General features: G+C 34.6%; 1 protein-coding gene across 25 annotated transcripts in view; it reads left to right on the forward strand.

Moving 5' to 3' along the window:
• LOC127956515 (pleckstrin homology domain-containing family A member 5) overlaps positions 1-19,813 on the forward strand; it is a 140,249-nt gene that overhangs the window by 17,575 nt on the left and 102,861 nt on the right. Inside the window, exon 4 of one of the 25 annotated variants that reach the window (XM_052554517.1) lies at positions 2,151-3,293. The exons of the other annotated variants lie outside the window; for them this stretch is intronic. Coding sequence (XP_052410477.1) covers positions 2,151-2,232 — 82 coding nt within the window. The 3' untranslated portion in view covers positions 2,233-3,293. Of the gene's footprint in view, positions 1-2,150; positions 3,294-19,813 lie in introns of those variants that run through there. 25 annotated transcript variants of the gene reach the window in all.

The raw sequence follows: 19,813 nt of genomic DNA on the forward strand, positions 1-19,813 counted from the left end.
ATCCCCATGTCCATTTAAAAGTTTATCACTGAATGATCCATTCAGCTCATTTGTTCATAAAAACTGATTCATTCAAAATCAAATATTTACTGTATTCATAGGTAAATAAATGAAACTGAAACTTTATTACAACAACAAATTCATAATTTGTTCATAAAAACTGATTTGTTAAAAATTGAATCAAGTGACTGTATTTATGAGTGAACATTGAATCCTGAATGAACAGATTGGTTGAATGAATGTGTTTGTTAATCAGGGGTGTAACGGTTCACAAAATTCACGGTTCGGTTCGATACGATACACTGATGTCACGGTTCGGTTCGGTTCGGTTCGATACGTTTTAGATACAGCAAAATGTAAAAACATCTCAACTTTTCAGAATGCCGCAAGCGCACCGCGGGTCATGTGACAAGAACTAACCAATCAGCTTCATCCTTTCCCTTAACAACGTTGAGAGCTCAGCCAAGATGAAGGAACAGCTGATCATAGTTGTATATGGATTGCAATTTTGAAATAAATTTAGTAGCAGAGCTACTGCAAGCGATTTTTAGAGCTGCAAATCCATTTATCCTTCGCTGAAATTTCCGTGTCTCATGGAGAGAGCACGTCATTGTTGCTTAGCAAAGACAGACGCCTCAGGAGCGCTTCTGCCCGAGCGCTTTGGAAAGGAGGAGAAAGACGCGCTTAGCGTTTTCCATGCGTTTTTAGGCACGATATGTGAACGGCCCCTAAGGCGCTCGCTCACTCAGCACGCGCTGAAGGCTCGTTGCAAAATGTCTAATGCATTTTACAGACCAGAAATATAAGATCCTAAAATAACCAACAGGTCTGGTGTTTGGGTTGGATTCCCTGTAAGCTATAGTGTCTAAATGCTGCAGGGATAGTTTGCTGCGTGCATGTTTCTCCTTTTTTTCGTCTTTTCCCAGATAGTACTGACGCATATATCCCAGATATTCCCGCTGGTGTTTTTTTTTTTTTTTTTTTTATTCCCTCTGGTGTACCCTGTCATGTTGCAGATGCGACATACCGTTGTTTTTTTATCCACCACTCTCTTGCCATCACCATTATAGCTTAAAGGGAATCCAAAGTGCACCCAAACACCAGACCTGTTGGTTATTGGAGGATCTTCTCATTTCTAGTCTGTTAAACGCATTGGATATTTTGCAACGAGCCTTCAGCGTGTACTGAGTGAGCGAGCGCCTGCTGAGTAGCCTAAAATAAACATATAAGATGGTGTTTTTTTCTTCTTCGGGAGTGTCAGGGGCGTTGCCTGTTACGTTGTTTGGGTTATTGGGCTACCTTGTTGAACGCATATCATTATATTTCTCTCTCTCTCTCTTTTTTTTTTTTCAAATATAATTAATTACTCCAACGAACCGTTCGGTATACATAATGCGTACCGCGTACCGAACCGAAAGCGTCGTACCGAACGGTTCAATACGAATACGCGTATCGTTACACCCCTATTGTTAATCATTGAATAATTCATTCAAACAATTATTTTACGCCACCTTTCATTCAGAAACGAAATGAGTGACCCTTCATAAGTGAATCACTGAATGATTCATTCAGCTCATTTGTTCGTGAAAACCTTTTTTTAAACCTAAATCAAATGTATGCGTTCATGAGTGAGTCATTGATTCATTCACTCAACTGATTTGTTTAACTGCAATGGCTACGTTTACACAGCAGTAGAATACTGTTGTCAATCCTGTTTTTGAGTCCTTAATACGGTTTAATTCACACAAAGTTTGGTTATTTACTGGCATGACAAACGCTTTGTGTAACCAAACTCAGCTCTCCACCCAAATTTAAAAGCTGCTGTTGGCTAATGAAGATTTCAGCTCGAATGGACTCTTATAATGTCAAGTGTTAAAACTTTCAGTTTTATACACGTCGCCATCTTTGATTTTACTTTGGTCACTGTTGCTGTGGTTAATAGTAAGGAATATGGCCTTGACTCCCATTGCACGTTCATACACACCATATACTAAACCCAACTGTGAGCTGCTTTGTGAATGGCACGTTTCGAGATTCACACATAGCTTTTTGAATACAAACATATTGAGTTGTATGCAACTCCAGTCATTGCAGGTGCTGTGTCTTTTGTATGTGTGCATGTGTCAAACATGCATCTCGTTGTTCGACAGCAGATCTTGCGGTTCCTCCAGACGATCCTCTGCTAATGCTCAGCTCAGCCCAGGACTGCCTTGCACTAATGAGGTTACCTAACGTGCTAAACCCATTCGGTGCGAGGTGATAAAAGCGGATAGAAAAGAGGATGAGCAGAGCACCGAATCCGATGGACAACCTGGGCTTGGTTCAGGGCCAGAAATCCTGCTGGACGGTTTGAGTCCCAGTCTGTTAGCAAAATCAAGCCTGTGTCGTTAAACGCTCTCCACAGGGTCAAATTTAACAGCATTTTACTTGTGAAATTCTTTTGGGGCTCTTTAATGCATTTATATTTAACACTGTTTTAATTGTTTAAATGACAGCAAGCCACTTAGCCGCCCATTAAGCTGGAAATGTCGGTGTCAAACATGTCAGTTGCAATATATTTGATCATGGTGATGGAGATAAATAAACACATCTCTTAATTTGTATCCACTGATGCAGTAAATCAAGTCAGTCTAACCAGTTGATGCCGGGTTACATTTTCTGCCCATTTTGTTGCTACAGTTGTTTAATATCTTCATTTATGAACATGCTTTAATAAATAATGAAATTGTCATTATGGCCAGATTGTCTTGTGATGAGCACTATAATTGTCTAATATAAGTAAGTGTTAGCCTTATAGGCCTAAATGATAAATTAGGAAGGAGACAGAGAATAAGAAAGCCACTGTGAGCAGATAATGTTGTTTACAAAGGCACGGTCTGTTTTTGGCAATCACAAGGTCTGTTTTGAATGAAGAAAATCTTACTGTCTCTCTTTGACCTTAACTATCTGGTCTTGTTGACCTGTCTGCTATTGTGTTGACGTCCGAGTCTATAACCTTGGTTTTATTGTTTGGTATAGTTTGCTTTAAATATTAGGCCTTTCTTCAACACGGAATACATTTATATCTTTACTCTGAAAACGAGGGTAATTGATTACAAAAAAATTAGCAGTTTTGCACAGTATGTGTTGAATATTTACATTGTGATTTATTTGCATTTTTTGTTTACATTTTGTATTATTTATTTACATTTTTATTGTTTTTAAATCTAGTCTATGATCTATATTTTTAAGTCGAATGAAAACAATTTATGAAAACCAAAAAATTATGTATCCTGCATATTTCTTTGACATGATCTATAATAAAATGTATGCATTTATGCAACCCCAACTCCAACTCTTTTTTTAACATTTTGTGATGGAAATGACTGTCAAAATGTGTCTAAAAATGAACATAGTTTACAAAAATACCGAAACGATCAAGTTATTTTTCCTATTATTATTACGAATGGAAAGGTAAAGCAATAAATTCTGTACATAACAGGCTTTGGATATGATATTAATGATGACAAGTGTTGCAAAAAGTTTCCAAAGTAGTTTTTAATTTGACCTTAGAAGGAAGGAAGGAAGGATTGTTTCTTGATTTATTTTAATAATAAAGTCCACCTCTTAGGCATAATAGTAGACGTAGTTGAAGAAAGAGCTGTGTTTTGTTGCTAGCTTGCTCTGGATATGCATGCTCGACCTGCTGGAAATGAGATCTGCTTGAAGAACTATGCAAACTAAGGAAAAGTTAATTACCTCTCCCCAAAGCAGCAGTCCCTGTTAGCTGATTTTTCCTGAAATGAGGTGAAAAGACATCAGCGTTCGTGGTGACAAAAATAATTGTGAAATCTCAGGCAGAAATGGAGCAGAGATAATTTTAGCGCTAAGCAAAGTCACCTGACCGCCGCGACTCTGGGGAGCTTATTACAGCGAAAGCGTAACACTTATAGATGATTGTCAGAAATACAAATAACAGAACAGAGCTACGAGCTGCAAGCTTAAACCTTCCAGAGCCGTTGCCAGCGGCATGCGTCTGACATTAGGCTTTTTTATGATACAGACTGCAGTGGAGTTCACTGACGATCGCAAGGTAAAACTGCACAGTTCCCAATATAAACTTTAATATCTCAGCATAATCAAACATGATATTGAGCATTGCTTGCTTTAAAAGTAACAAAACCCCAAAAAAAGTCAACAAAGCGAATGGTTTTCTCTTGTTCTTGTAGGTACTGTTGTGGTTAATATATTTAATATTACTATTAATGTTTAATTATAATGGTATTGGTGTTGAGTATTGTGTGAATTCACAGCTGTTATTCATAATATTAATTATTATGATTATTATTAGTATTAGTAGTATTTTAATTATTATAATTTGTATTTTATTTTATTATTTTTTTTCTTGTTTTTACTGTTCTTTTATTATTTAAATTGTATTATTTCAATATTCACTTTAACTTTGGTGTAGATATTTTTTACAGTAATAATAATGTAATAAATTTTTTTTATTGTTATTATTTGCTGTGGCTTCTAAATGTTATATAAAATCATGCAGTTTCACTGGCATGTGTGTTTTTTTTAAACAATAATAATAATATTTTAATTTTTTATTTTATTCTGTTTTAGTTTTTTATATTTTAACTTTTTCTTGTGATTTTTGTTCAGTTGTTATTATTATTTATTAAACTTTAAATTTTATTTTCATAGGTACTTTTGATATCTGATTGCTAAGCTCAGTCCCACAATTTTCATTTTCCCCATTTTCTCTCTTGCTCCCACACACTGCCTGATGCTCGTCTCCTCAGTCCTGGTTCGAAGACACGGGTTGTATATTTCGGCCCAGGTGTTCGCGATCGCTCCAGTCGTGTACATCACTCGAGTGTCTCGGCGGGGAGCCGTAAACACAAGCACCATCTTCAGATGCACTCAATGAACACAGCGGCCAGTTTCAAACCAATAAAGCCTCTTACATCCGAGGCGTCTTTGATTTCCAGCTCTCCACGGCTAGATTGAGAAATTCCTCTTCTAATCTGCTGTAACTAGATAAAGGCCAGCATTGATCTTTCGGACAGATTATAGGGCGAGTTGGTTTCTCGAAGGGCTTCGTTCTAATGATCTCATCAATGCTCTCTTTTATTGCGTCTGGTGCTGGAGTATGTAGCATTTGCATGCATTTTTCCCTCCAGGCTTTCTGTAGAAGTTTTGATGCCGTGTTTAATGAGCGTGCACTCGTGCGTGTGGGTGAAGTTTAAAGCGTGTGCATCTTTATGCTGTAATAACCAGAGGCAATAATGCCACAGATCCCCAGATTAAAAGCCTTTTAGATGGATCTGCATGTCGGATGATTTTAAAACTGCGAGATCAACCTGTGGTCAGACCACTGGGTCTGAATATCCACTCATTCACGGGCCAGTGGCGTCTCAAGCGCTCAAAACTTGCTTGCGGTTAAAGTAGCCTTGTTTATATCATTCATGCACATTCTTGGTTTTATTGTGCACAATTTATCCATGCATTCAAGTAATAAACTGTCTTTGGTGAAGCAGAGATGTATGTGATGTTTTAAAGCAATCATTAGGCTACTCATTTGGCAAAGAGAATCAGTTCTAACAAGCAAGTTTGAACCACAGTTGTTAATGTGTTTGAAATCTGTTCACAGTTGCTCATGAAATTAAATGCTAAAGACTAAAACCCGACACCCAAAGACATTTTTAGTACCCAAGTGAAAAGAACTGCTGGTAATTTGCAGTTATTTTGGATTTGCTAGATCTCTTGCTGCTTCCCTGATATATGTAGGCGGTAGAGCTACATTATTTTGGGGAAAAAATCTTAAGTGATATATATATATTTTTATGCTTTTTTCTTTAAAAAAATAAATTCCAGGTTTTCTATGCTTGTTTGCAGGGCTTCACAAATTATATTATTATTATAAAAAAAAAAAAACTATTAAACTATAATATATATTACTCTTTTAATTGCACTAAAAATAATATTTTAAGAAAATAAAATATAAATTTAAAAATAAATGAAATAAAATGTTTACAATGAATATACATTGGATGATATTCGATATCCGTTCGAATTAGATTTTTCTCAAAAGTGACAGCCCTACTCTAGAGGAGTCTGTTCACCGCCTACCACTGAATCAATGAGCTTTTGTAATATTAATTTCTTTCGACATATTTCGAGACACATTCTCATTGTTTTTTCGTTTTTGTTTTTTTGGCTGTAGAAGCTTGTTTAGTAAGCAACATGTTGGTTTCTGTTAAACACCAACCTAGCTTAGCACAATCACAAGGCTTTTTAGGGTCCTATGAAATCAGTTTTATTTTTTTTTCCCAAATTCCCAAATTTATTATTATTATTTTTTATGGTTTGTGGTTAAATTACATTTTAATAATTAAAAACCTTGGCTAATTATTTTTTTCTGGGTTCTTTTTTTCAGTTTTAATCCAAATGTTTGTACATCCAGATAATAATAATAATAATAAATTATTATTATTATTACTTTGTACAATAAAATGTACATATCATCAGGGATGGGTACCGTAACCCGGTATTAAAATGGCCCGGGGCTAAATTATGAAAGACCGTAGTATCAGTAAGATCTGACGGTATCGGTTCTGCTTTCGGTACTGGAGGGGGAAAAAATTATGTACTATGTATTTTTGCTTAATAATGTTATCATGCACATTTTATCTTATAGTATATTAAGACGTTTGTCTGTGAGATCTACGAGATCTCTCATGCGCGCCGCGGAGGCTGTCTGTCTGACACACACACACACACACACACACACACACACACCACAACGAGCGCGGCACACGCACAGACATAACAGTATGAAAACTCCCACTTAATAATAAAGAGTGACAATGGTGAAGAGATTTGCTTAATAATGTTATCGTGCACATTTTATCTTACCAAACATTTCTAATTTACGATATTATTAATACGTCTGTCTGTGAGATCTGCGAGATCTCTCATGCGCGCCGCAGAGGCTGTCTGTCAGTCACTCACACACACACACACACACACAACAAGAACGAGCATTGGTGCGCACACACACGCATTAAAGGCCATTCACATATTGCGTCTTTTGCGCGTTCAAGCTCGTAATTTCAAATGTAGGAGCGCGGTATGCGTGCTCATAATGGAAGCGACGCGGTTGAAAGGTTGCAAAGTTTTCGACTGCCTAACACAACACAAAGTAACACAACACAAAGTACCGATAAGAATACCGTTAAAGTACCGGACCGTTAAGCAGTATAGGTAAGAGTAGTAATACCGTTAAAACCTTTACGATACCCATCACTACATATCATTGTATGTCTGTCATATTTTAAAGTTAAACAAATCTTTTATTTTGACGGATTTTTGCTTGTGAAGTTTCGATTCTGTCCGTGTTTTCCGAATCATAGGGCCCCAGCTTCTTCTTACTGGTTTAGACTAGTCAAATGTGAAGATATGGATGTGTTTTAGCCCACATAGAGGCTCACGGCTCGTTCTGGAGTGCTTTCTGATTCACAAAGACAAAGTCTGTGGTCGTCTCTCTCTCTCGGGGCTGGCGAGCTGTCAGTTGCAGTTCTGTGACTAAAAGGCTGTTTACAAGAGCTGAATTTAGCCTGATTAAAGCATGTCCATGTGCTGAAGAAGCCGTTTGCCTCCAGGCCAAAGCTGTTGTTGCGTTTGAGGACAGATAAGAGCAGTAATATTCATCCTGTGTCGTATTACGCCTCACTGAAAGCTCTGACGGCTCGTAATGCCACCTAAACGCTGTCATTTTATAACACTCCAGAAGTTGTAAACCAACACTATCGTTGTCAGACTTCACTTATACATGACTAGCGACTGAGCCGTCTTTTCTTTTGGCTGTATTCCCGGTGTTGGGAAAGTGGCACACGGCGGGGAGTCTGGACAGGAAGTGACCTCACTCCACCTCTGGATGTATGTGCAGTTCTGATTCATTCATGTGAAACACAAGCTCTTTGTTTACCATGGCCTTCGCCTCATTCATAACCTCTTGCATCTTTCGCCTTCATTTCTTTAGCATCGTTTCATCTCTAGCGCCCTTTGTCCTGTTGTTCTTGTGCCTTATCACTATCTCGAATAAGAACTTATTCAACACCTTGTGAAGAATCTTGGTTTATCTGTCACAGTTGACTGGGAGCTAGGTATCCAGAAGACTCACAAAGTTAATTCATAGATAGGACTGGGCAAAATATGCACCAGCAGCTTCTCACAGAAATATAAAGCGATTTATGCACAATTTCTGTTGTTGAAGACTTATTTATAGCAAATGATACTTTGACATACAGTCGGTTTTATTTATTTTAGCTGAATTTACGCATTTTTTTTTTTACAGTCCACAGAAAACAATTATACACATGAATCTACTTAAACTATTGTTTAAACTCTTAATAGCATGCATTTTTAGCATTGCATTTAGGGCATTCAAAATAAACATAAAATGCTAATCAAATATAATTTTTTAAAATAATTTGGAATGAAGTTTTAATTTGTATTAACATTAATTGTTAAGTTTAAAAAACATACATTTTATGAAAATTAATGTTTTTAAAATTAAATTAAATTAATTTTAGATTTGTGAATTTTTTTATTTAAAATATTCAGTTGTTGGACACAAATACTGAAATAATTGGTTATGAATATTGTTTTTTTTTGGACACATATACTGAAATAATCGGCTATGCGTATCGGTTGTCGACACACAAATACTAAAATAATAAGTTATACTTATTGGCTATTGGATACAAATACTGAAATAATGAACTATGCGTATTGATTGTCGACACAAATACTGAAATAAATGGTTATGCATATTGGTAATTGGACACATAAATATTGAAATAATCAGTTATGCATATTAGTTGTTGGACACACATACAGAAATAATCGATTATGCATATTTTTTATAACCGCTGCATAAATATGGAAATAATCGGTTATGCATATTAGTTGTTGGACACATACAGAAATAATCTGTTATGCATATTGTATAAGTGCTGCATAAATAATAAAATAATTATGCATATTAGTTGTTGGACACAAACTAATTGTTTATGCATATTTTTTATAACTGCTGCATAAATAATAATATCGTTTATGCATATTAGTTGTTGGATACATACTGAAATGCATTGGTTATACATATCGGTTGTCAGTCATATAAATACTGTGCAAACGGCTGGTTTTGGTTGCAAGTTGTGCCTCCTGATAGTAAAATTAAATTAAATGTATGCATTAAGCAGACCCTTTTATCCAAAGCGACTTACAGTGCATATAGGCTAACATTTTATTCCTAACATATGTTCCCTGGGAATCGAGCCCACAACCTTGTGCTGCTAAAGCAATGCTTGTAAATAATAAAATAGTAAACACTGTATGAGTTTTGTGAAGACCGTGGAAAGGGCTAGACTTCGGACTCACACACCTACATGCACACGAGCTCTCTGATTTTCATCTTAAGCCAGTGTACACTCGTGCTTCCAACAAAGCAAACAAACCATAATGATACGATCTGTTCAGTTCAGGCTCCTGAGATTCTAACCTACTTCTGCTGAAACTCTGAAATCCCTTGGCTCTGGTCTAGCCCTATACGTTGGCATTCAGAACGCACATATTTGTGTATTCATTAGCACAATAGTCCAACCTAACTCTGCTCGTATTTGTAAAGTTATTTAAAGTTGCATGCTGTGAGACTCGCCTCTAGCATTGCATACAATAACAAGCTAATGAAAATCTCCATGAGATGCAAGTGTGTTAAAGAACGGCCCGTCTAGAGCTGGTGTGTGTGCGGTCAGTGTTTACCAAATAAAGGAAGGAGAGAGTGTGTGCAAGCCATTACTGATGGCGTAGTGCCGAGTGTACAGTCGTCTGTATAAAATCCTTGGGTTCAAAAGGCCACTGGTGGTATTAATCCAGAGCGAGTAGTGAGATTTCAGTAAACGCCCCTTTTTAAAGATAGCACGACTCAATTTGACTTACTGATGCCAGGTTTGTGATCTAGTGCAGAGGAGAGGACAGAAAAGCCTTGAACTGGCTAAGCCTCAGTTTGGACTTTCATTTTGATCCTCAACCACAACACTACTCCCCTATCATATACAGATGGATTGTGCATGAAATTTTCCAAACTTTATTGATCGTTAACTGTATTTTATGTATAATAATCTTAATAATAATCTTTGATGATGTACTGCAGCAGTAAGCACTAAATCAATGGCCTTCATTGGTAGTTTTTTTCTTAACCAGCTGTACCCAGCTTGTTTTTGGTTGCATAAAATTCAGTTTTGTTGTGCTGCAGTGGCTTTCAGGCCGATGTGAAGTCTAATTGTTCCAAAATCCCACATGATGATATATTACACATAAAAAAAAATCTAAGTTAAATTTTAAATATGGACCAAAAAAATCTAAACATTTTGGGGTTGCATATAGTTGCAGGGTTCCCAAAGTGCCAAAAAGTTATTATTATTACTAATTTATTATTTAGTAAAGGATTTTTAAGTCACAATTTTGCTGATTTTCCATCGTATTTTTTGGCCCTGAAATTTCCAAATATTTCTAGGCCTAGAAATGGAAATCAGTGAAATTGAGGAATGTCTGCTGTTGCTGCTGCTGCTGCTGCTGCAAAAAAAAAAAAAAAAATAATAATAATAATAATAATTATATATATATATATATATATATATATATATATATATATATATATATATATATATATATATATATATATATATTAATGTAAAAAATGTATACATAAATATTAATAATAATAATAATAATAGTGAAATGATTTGTAGTATTTATTTACCTTTTTTTTATTTAGTATTAAATGTATAGTTTAAAATGTAGTTTTATGTGTATATATTAACAGTTAATGGTATAAAACAGAATATGTTTGTACACTCACTCATTTTATCAGCAATCCTGTCCATTTTTAATATATGTAAATATATTATACAGTTATAATATTTATACTTATTCTTTTTCAATGATATTTTTCGTATAAATATGGTATAAAGCAATATATGTTCTTATCTTTTGTATTAACAATCCAGCTCATTCTTTTTAATTACAGAAAAATAAAATGTATGTGAATTGCATAAGATTTATACAAAAAAATTTTTTTAACATATTTGTATGGATTCTCATTCAATATATGGTGTTTGTACAGAATCAATCACTTACCCTTTTTCTCAACAATCCCTCTCTATATTTTATATATGTGGGGAAAAAAATATTAAGATACAAATAATACAATTATACTCATTGTAATTCTTAAGCATGTTTAAATAAAAAAAGTGAGTTTAAAAGGGGAAAAGGTTATATGTGTTTCAGTAAGTGAGACTTTGACTCTTGTATGATGGACTGTATGCTTCTGTGTGGGTGGCTTTGCTGACACTGGCGATAGTTTTTGTCCTTTAGCGTTGAGCCGTCAGCAGTAATGGGAGCTGAGTGTGGATGTAAGAGTTAATGGGCTGCTCCTCGCTCTGAAGAAGGAGCTGTTTTGATTATAGTTATTGAACATGCCATTAGTCTCTGAATGGAAGCCACACACCGTCCTGTTAGTTTGGGGTCAGATGAGGAGAACACCGTTTACCTACGCAGACTCGCACAAACATACATGCTAATACACTTATAATGAACATCTGGATGGTTGAGAAGCAAGTTATCAACATGACTTAGTTTTAAATCCAATTTTAATTGGTGTATTTATTTAATTTAATATTTGATGTAATTTGGATAAATAAAAAAAATGTAAAGGATCATACAATATCAACAAAATGGTAAAAAAAAATATGAATAAAAAAATAAATTTGAACTGTCAGCATGATAATAATGCAATAAGTTGTGTTTTTAAAATACATTCCCTTATACACTATTTTTTAAATGCCTTTGTGTTTTAGTGTTATTTCTTATTTCATTTAAATATTTTATATTTCATTTTTTTTATTTAAATAATAAGAATTGTAAAAATTATTTAAAATATTGTAATATTTAAAAATCAGTGTACACAATGTGAAAGATGGTCTTTTTTGTGTGTGTGTGTGTGTTTCGTGTATTTAAAAAAAAAAAAAAAATGTATTAATTAAATAATAATTTTATTTAATTATTTAATTTTAATTCTTGCTTTCAACCAATAAGGATAACAGTATATTTTAAATATTTTATATATGGATTTCTGTCAGCTTTCTTAATAATAATAATAATAATAATACTTATTATAATAATAATTATTATAATAATAATTATACTTCTTTCTATTTAATTTAATTTAATTTATTTATATTTTAATATATTTTATTTTTGTTATTTTTTTATGTATTTTTTTATTTATTCATTTATTTTTATTTTACTAATTTTTTTTTCACAGTATTTTATTTCACCCAGTGAAGAGAATGCAATAGGTGCAGAAAACCCTGTCCACTTGATCACCTGCGCAGACTCTCATGAAGTGAGTGTATTTCCTCATACACATGTAGTAGCGGTTTGGGAGTTCCCATGGCTGGCCGGTTTGTTGTCTCTTATCTCCGCTCCCAAGAGAAGCACTCTTGCACTTCTCATAATAAACTGTGTAAATCTGTGGAGGAGGGCTGCCACCGTCAGCAGTGTGTGAACCGTGTGTGTGTGTGTGAGGGTCGTGTTAGTGCATGTGAACACACCTTTGGTTGTGTGTTTCCTGAGGGATTTACACGGAGGGACGGGACAGTAAAGGCTTTGATAAGTGTGTGTGTGGTAGCAAACATCCAGTTCATGTTGCTGCCAGTTGGAGAGAAGTTAAAATCTCTGTTATGAGATGTTCCTGTTGTTATCACATTTATATCTGGTTTTGAAAGTGTGTGTGTGTGTGTGTGTTTTTGTGTGTGTGTTTATCATAAAATAATTAATAATAATTGTATTATTTACATTTATTATATAATACAATTTAATATTTAATTTGACTACAATGATCTAATTCATTACTACTAATATTACTACTATTTATTATTTATTTTATTATACAACAGTAATATATTTCTGTACATAACAGTATATTTTATATTTTGTTGTATTCGTTTTCTTGAATATTTTAAATGTGAATGTTGTCACTATATTTATATTGTATTGTTGTAATATAAATGTATAATAATAGTAAATAATAATCAAAAATGATTTAATTTTAATTTGTAATATTAATTAATGTATACCAACATGTCATTTTTATTATATTGATGTAATATTAATTATATAATAATAACAACAGTAATAATTTAAGTTTAGTGCAGTTAATAATACTAATTCATTTTTTATACAACAGTAAAACAATTCTGTACGTAATTGTATATTTTATATGTATTTTTTAATGTAGTATTTCTGTTTTCTATTATTATTAATAAAAATAATCATCATTTTCATTTAAATTTTATTGTGCAACAGTTATATGTTTCTCCACGAAACTATATTTTATATAGTAGCCTTCTATATTTCTGTGTAACTGCTTCACTTTTACTGCCTCTTGAGCCTTTATTTTGGCAGCAAACTGAAGGAAGACATCTGTGTGTAGTTGACTTTGTGCCAACTAGTCATTAGTTAGATTTGTTTAGTAGCTGTCAAAATGTTTGGATTGTGTGAATGTTGTAAAGTCAACCTGGAGTGTTTTGCATTGATAATGAGAGAGAAGCACACCATAGTCAGATCACCTCCTTAGATGGAGTTCATGTGGAGTGTTTGCATAATAAAAAAGCGCTTTGAGACCCCTAATGTGTGGAAATGGCACATCGTGAGGCTCATACACACTGGGAAGTGTGTATAATAGACTAGAGACGGAGTGAAGCGCCTTCCTATCAGTTTGAAGCATGCAGACTTTGTGGTTTAGTAATTGCACAAGGCCATAGCGTGATTAATTAGATTAATTGCACAGCTCTAGCGTGTGTGTTTGGGGTACGTGGTGGGGGTCTCTTTTATGTCTCTGAGACAGTCACGTTCTTCCGCTGTCTGTCTGACCGCACCAGGGCTTGAGTGCTGGAGGGAAATTACAGGAAAAAGCAAGCCATGCACAAACGCTCATGATTACAGCATTCAGCCCCACCTTCGGCTGCACAGAAAGGGCTGACGCACAGAAAGGAAGCACTGATGCAAGAGCAACCGGGAAAAAAGTCAGAAAGAAACTGCTGTGGACGGGGTCACTTCAAAGGAGTGCAAATAAGGCCTTGTTTTAATAACATGAGTGACTATGATAGCTATGTTTCCATCCATTTGTTAGTTTTCAGTTGTGGAACAGAATTATTTTTGGTTAACAAACAAAAGTGGCAGCAAAAATGTTTTTTTTTTTTGTTTTTTTTTTTTAGCTGAGGATTGTTTTTGTTGTTACTTCCATTTTTAATATTCTACTTATAAATAAATGATATAATATATTATATAAATTATCATTATTATTATTATTATTATATAAATTAATGTACTACTTATATAATTTGTTATAAATATAATGGAATAAATTATTATATAATATAACGTTGTATGTATATGTATAAAATATATTTGTATACTGTATATATTAGAAAATATAAAAATATAGCTATATTAAATTTAGAAGCATTAACTTAATTGTATTTATGCTTTTTAATTTAATTAGATTTTCTGTCCATTCTGTATATTGTATATAGTTGCATAAACACATTAAAGGGGTAGTTCACCCAAAAATGAAAATTTTTACATCTTCTATTCACCCTTGAATAGGGATGTGACGAGATCTCATGGTACGCTAGATTCGCTAGATCTGATGTGTGACGATAATCCTCGCAAAAAGATTTCCCCTGTATATTTCATCATTTAGGTTTCCTTCAAAAAAGTCTAAAAATCTTGTCCTAATACTAAGATTTGATTATTCTGAAATAGTAAAGTCACATACACCTAGAATTTTCATTCTCGGGTGAACTAACCCTTTAAGATTGCTAAATCTTAATTGCCGATACTTCCTTCCAGCTTGTGCATAAATGTTCATAAAGTACACTGATTGAAAACTAAAGTGTGTGTCTGCGCTCCGTCTGATGATAATTTGGAAAATCCTTAGAAATGGCGAAAGACAGGAGACGATGGATGGAAAATAAGCAGAGCATCCTTCCTCAGCGTCTGCCTTCCCTGATGCATCAAGCTTTTATCTGCTCATTAGTTTGCGCTGCACATCTCGCCATGATACCCGTCTCTTGGAATGGCACGACTCTGGCGTTGGAGTATTATAAAGCTCGTGCGGATCGGGAATCTGATTCACGTCAAAATAAATCTCTCTCTGCTCTCAGACGCTCTGATGTGCTTGTGTGTGTGTTTTTGCGCGCGGGTCTCGGTGGATTGGCGTCTCGGGCAGACTGACAGAAGCGTGCGGCTCCGTCATTTAAATTCCTGCATGCTGCATCCAGCAATTCCTCTTCTCCAGTGGCTCCTCGGCCCCAGACGCTTTTCCATTTTCCCCGATCGACGCAGTCTGGGAATCTGGCTTTCTAATCAGCGTGGCCCAGCAGCGTTCCTTATTTATGACCTCGCATCCCAGCACTCGGCCAAGCTGATCCATCACCATCATCTGGGCTTTTTTGTCGTCTTCACCCTTCACTTTCGCACAGGGCCTCTCTTATTTGCTGCCCGTCTTTCAATTATTCTGCCCAAGAGGAGCTTGAGAAAGCAGCTCAATTAAAGTCCTGGGATTGATGAGCCCATCCTCCTTATCCTGCCATGCTAATAGAATAGCAGCGGCCTGGGTGGACCGGGGCAGAGAAAGTGTTAGCTGCTAAATTACGAGGACATATACAAGTGCCTGGTTTCACCATCCCTCCTCTTCCTGTACTTAAGTTAATTGCTTTGACCCCTGCCGTTGCACCCTTCTGTATGGGAAAAAGACATTCACAGAGGAAGAGATGCTGGTTCAGCTCCTTTGTACCCCTTACTGCCCAGTCTAAGTTGAGATTTCATCTTGTGTTTAATGGCACATGGTTCTGCCTTCATATCTGTGGCCCCAAAAAGTGCTACTTTAAATGTCATTGCGTTTAATAACCGATTGGTTCAGAAGTCAGTTCCCCTCAAGAAGAGTAACTGCTGATGTAGTTTCACTAATGTTTGATGAGAATAAAGTGTCCTAGTACTTTTTGTCTTCATTCGTTTTATCATTTGAAACTTCCATGCAGGACTCATTTAACCCCGGGTTGGTCTTTGGGTAAAAGTGTCTGCTAAATGACAAATGACTTGCTCTACCTACCCAGTGGCTCAAAGATGCCATTATTCATATTTTAACCCTCTGGAGTCTAAGGGTATTTTTGGGGCCTTGAGAAGTTTTGTCATGCCCTGACATTTGTGCTTTTTTCAGTTTCTTATAAATATCTAAATGGGTAAAGTCTAATATCACTGTAATCAGCACAAACTGGGCTATAATAATATGTGAAATGCATGCATGTACATGATTGTATTTTTGAGAAAAAAAATGTTATGCATGGTTAGTGAAAAACTAAAAATGTTAAATCACTTGAATAAGGCAATAAAACACATACATAAAATTGGTTGCCGGAAAAGTTGAGAACTGGAGCTTGTAGCCTAGAATTTTTCTTTCTGAATGATGTGAAAATCATCTTGTTTACTCACTCACAGAAAACAATATATTGATTTAAATTTTCTAAAACACTTTTTGTTGGTAAAAGTCATATGCGAGTAGGCGTCAACTATCATGAATATCATTGTGATTTACACCTGAGAAGACAAAGGCCTGCATAATGAGCTGCATAATGAGCCTCTCATTCAACTGTGCCACTCTGAGGGCAAATTTTTTGGCATCCTTTCTCTAGTCACACAATCCTTCAGAAATCCTTTTAACAATCTTATTTTCTACCAAATAAACCCCATTTATTATCATTATTATTATTAATGTTGAAAAGAGCTGATAATATTTTTCAGGTTTTTTTTAGGGGGAATAAATCGAAAGAACTGCATTGTTTTTACATTTGTTAGAGTTATCTCTATTTGTCACATTTATATTATTTACATCAAGCTTTTGAATGGTATAGTATTGTATATTGTTATTGAAACTTCATAATGTTTCACTTGATTATACATTTAGTCAGGAATTATAGTTTGGAAAAAGTATTTGGAAAAAGCCTAACTAGTAAAATGTTTACACGTTATGTGAAAACTAGTACAAATAAATAAAAAGAGACTTACTCATGTTTATGATCTCTGCTGAATAAAGCGCTTCATTCTTTTTTCTGAGGAAATCCATTTCTCAAATCCTCAACCACATCACATCTTTTTGGGGTGAATTATGTCTTAGTCCTCTCATCGCGAAGCAAACAGTAAAATAAAATAAAAACTTGAAGAATAGTCTCGCTGCTCTTTCTTCTGTGTGGGCGTATTCAAGCCGCGCGCTTCAGTTTGAATCTGAATAGCGCGTTAAGCGCGGGGGCGTGGTCACATTAGATATAATGAGCGGAGATATGAAAAACAGACATTGCGTTGTTTTCATATGGATTACTTTATCTCAGAATATTTGTTTTCGGCAGCACTTGTTTAGTTTAAAAGAAGACATTCCAGGCTTTCTATAGATATCTCTCTCATGTCTCTTCGTTGAGTATTCACGGAGTTACAGTTCATTTTAATGAAATGTTTGTACATGACGATCAGCGGAGATAAAGACTGTAGACAGCGCACCTTGTTTGTTATCTTTATTTTATAAGTGCACAAAGGTTTTTTGTTATTATGTCTGTATCCAAAAAAAACTAGACCCTTTACAGATTCGATAGATGTATTGCTCTTATCTGTACGATTAAAACTGAGAGTGTAATTTAAGTTCTTTTCAGGGTTATCAGGTGAAAATGACTCAAAACGCATATATGCGTTAATCGACTCGAAAGGGTTAATATCCTCAGAGTGTATGCGCCACATTCACAGTGTATGCGACTAGACTTCAAGTAATTGCTTGATTGAACGAGATGTATTCCAATCAAAGTGCACATTTTGTCACTTTAATGTGAACAAACAAATACTTTTCTTATAAGTAATGGAGTCTGAAATTATGATTTCTGTTGGGGAGATGCGAAATATATCATTAACATATTGGTTATCGGTTGACATTAGAGATTTTTTTATGTACTGTATTATATTGGATGGTATCGGAATATGTATTGTTAATTTTAAACAAGTTCTTCTTATATGAGTAATAAAGGCTTAAATAATTATTTCTGTTATAGAGATGCACATTATATTAACATATCGGTTATCGTCCGATATAAGACATTTTGTATGTATTAAATTGTCCAACATCGGAATGTTAAGTTGGTTATTCTAAACAAACAATTTTGAGTAACAAAGGCTGAAATAATTATTTCTGTTGTAGATTTGCACATTATGTCATTAACATGATAGTTATCGGCCGATATTTTAGAGATTTTCTTAGCATTGGCCAATATTGGAATATTTATTTTTTTATCATAAATATTATTAATAATAATTAACAGTTAAATATTTAATATTGGTCGATACAGTACATTAAAAATCTCTCATCAGCAGAAATAATGATTTCTGATGTCATTACTCATAACAGAAGTAGGCCTAGTTGTTTATAATTAAATATCGGTTATCAACCGATATTAGAGATTGTTGTATGTATTGTATTGGCTGATATTTGATATTTAACTGTTAATTATAAACAATTACTTTGGTTATGAGTAGTAATAACTAAAAATAATTACTGTATGTTGTAGGGATGCATAATATATCAGGAAGATATCGGTTACCAGCCAATATTATTATTAATTGGATATTATAATAATTAAATGTAATTGTTTTTATTCAGTTCAATTAAGTATATTTTTACATTTTGATTACATTTGCAGTCATTAAGTGCTTAGTTAAATTCAATAATTAGTAAAAGATATTAGTGCCCATATATTGGTTATCGATAATAATATGAAAATTATTATTGCTTATAGTTTTGGCCAGAATTGTAATGTTATTATATCCCCTTTACATTGTAATCATTACTTTCCCTATAAAAGTAATTGTAGTCATTTGTTCTAAATGGGTAGATGCCATGCTCTTTTACTGCAGATGCAAACAGAAACATCTTGATTGTGAAGCAGTGGAAATGTCACTGTATTAGTTGCATGACTCAGGTTTCCGAACACATTGCCAGTGCTGTGGATTACGTGTGATTTTCCCAGCTTTGTCATTTGTGTTGAATATTAGTGGTTGCAGCGTGTCTTGGCCGGCTGCTTTGTAAGAAAATCTCTAATTTAGTCTTTTTGAATTCTGGATCTGAACCTGAGGCCGTGCATGAATCTCACCTGGCAGGGAGAGCCTGTTTCCAAATCACTGAATACAAACACGTTAACCTTGAGTGTGTTGTGTTTGTGCATCTGTAGTTTAAAGGAAGCCTCGCTCTATGGCACGGGTCACCTGTCAGGGCCTCTGCGGTTGTGTTGCATGTAACGGACTGGTGGAGTGGCTGGTTATGAAATGCTGTTGAACTGAATGCAGTTTGTTGCTCTATTGAAATTGGGGATTGCATTGTCTCTTCTCTTTAAGAGGAAAGTTTTTCTCTGCTTCAAACAATACTCGGATCTATTGGATTAGTGACAAAAGCTTTAATTTCACTAGTGCAACAATCTTAACTTTGCATGCATGAAAAAGATATTAGCTTACGTTTTTTTCACAAGTGAGAATTCCATTATAAACGCATATTTTTATTATTATTTATCAACTTTCTCAGTATGTCTCAATTTCATAATGCCCCATTTGTATTAATCTTTTAATTTAATTCATTAAGCCAAATATACAAGTAAACAGCATTTTATGATTT

This window comes from Carassius gibelio, chromosome B4, assembly GCF_023724105.1.
Source record: "Carassius gibelio isolate Cgi1373 ecotype wild population from Czech Republic chromosome B4, carGib1.2-hapl.c, whole genome shotgun sequence".
In the NCBI taxonomy this organism is placed as follows: domain Eukaryota; kingdom Metazoa; phylum Chordata; class Actinopteri; order Cypriniformes; family Cyprinidae; genus Carassius; species Carassius gibelio.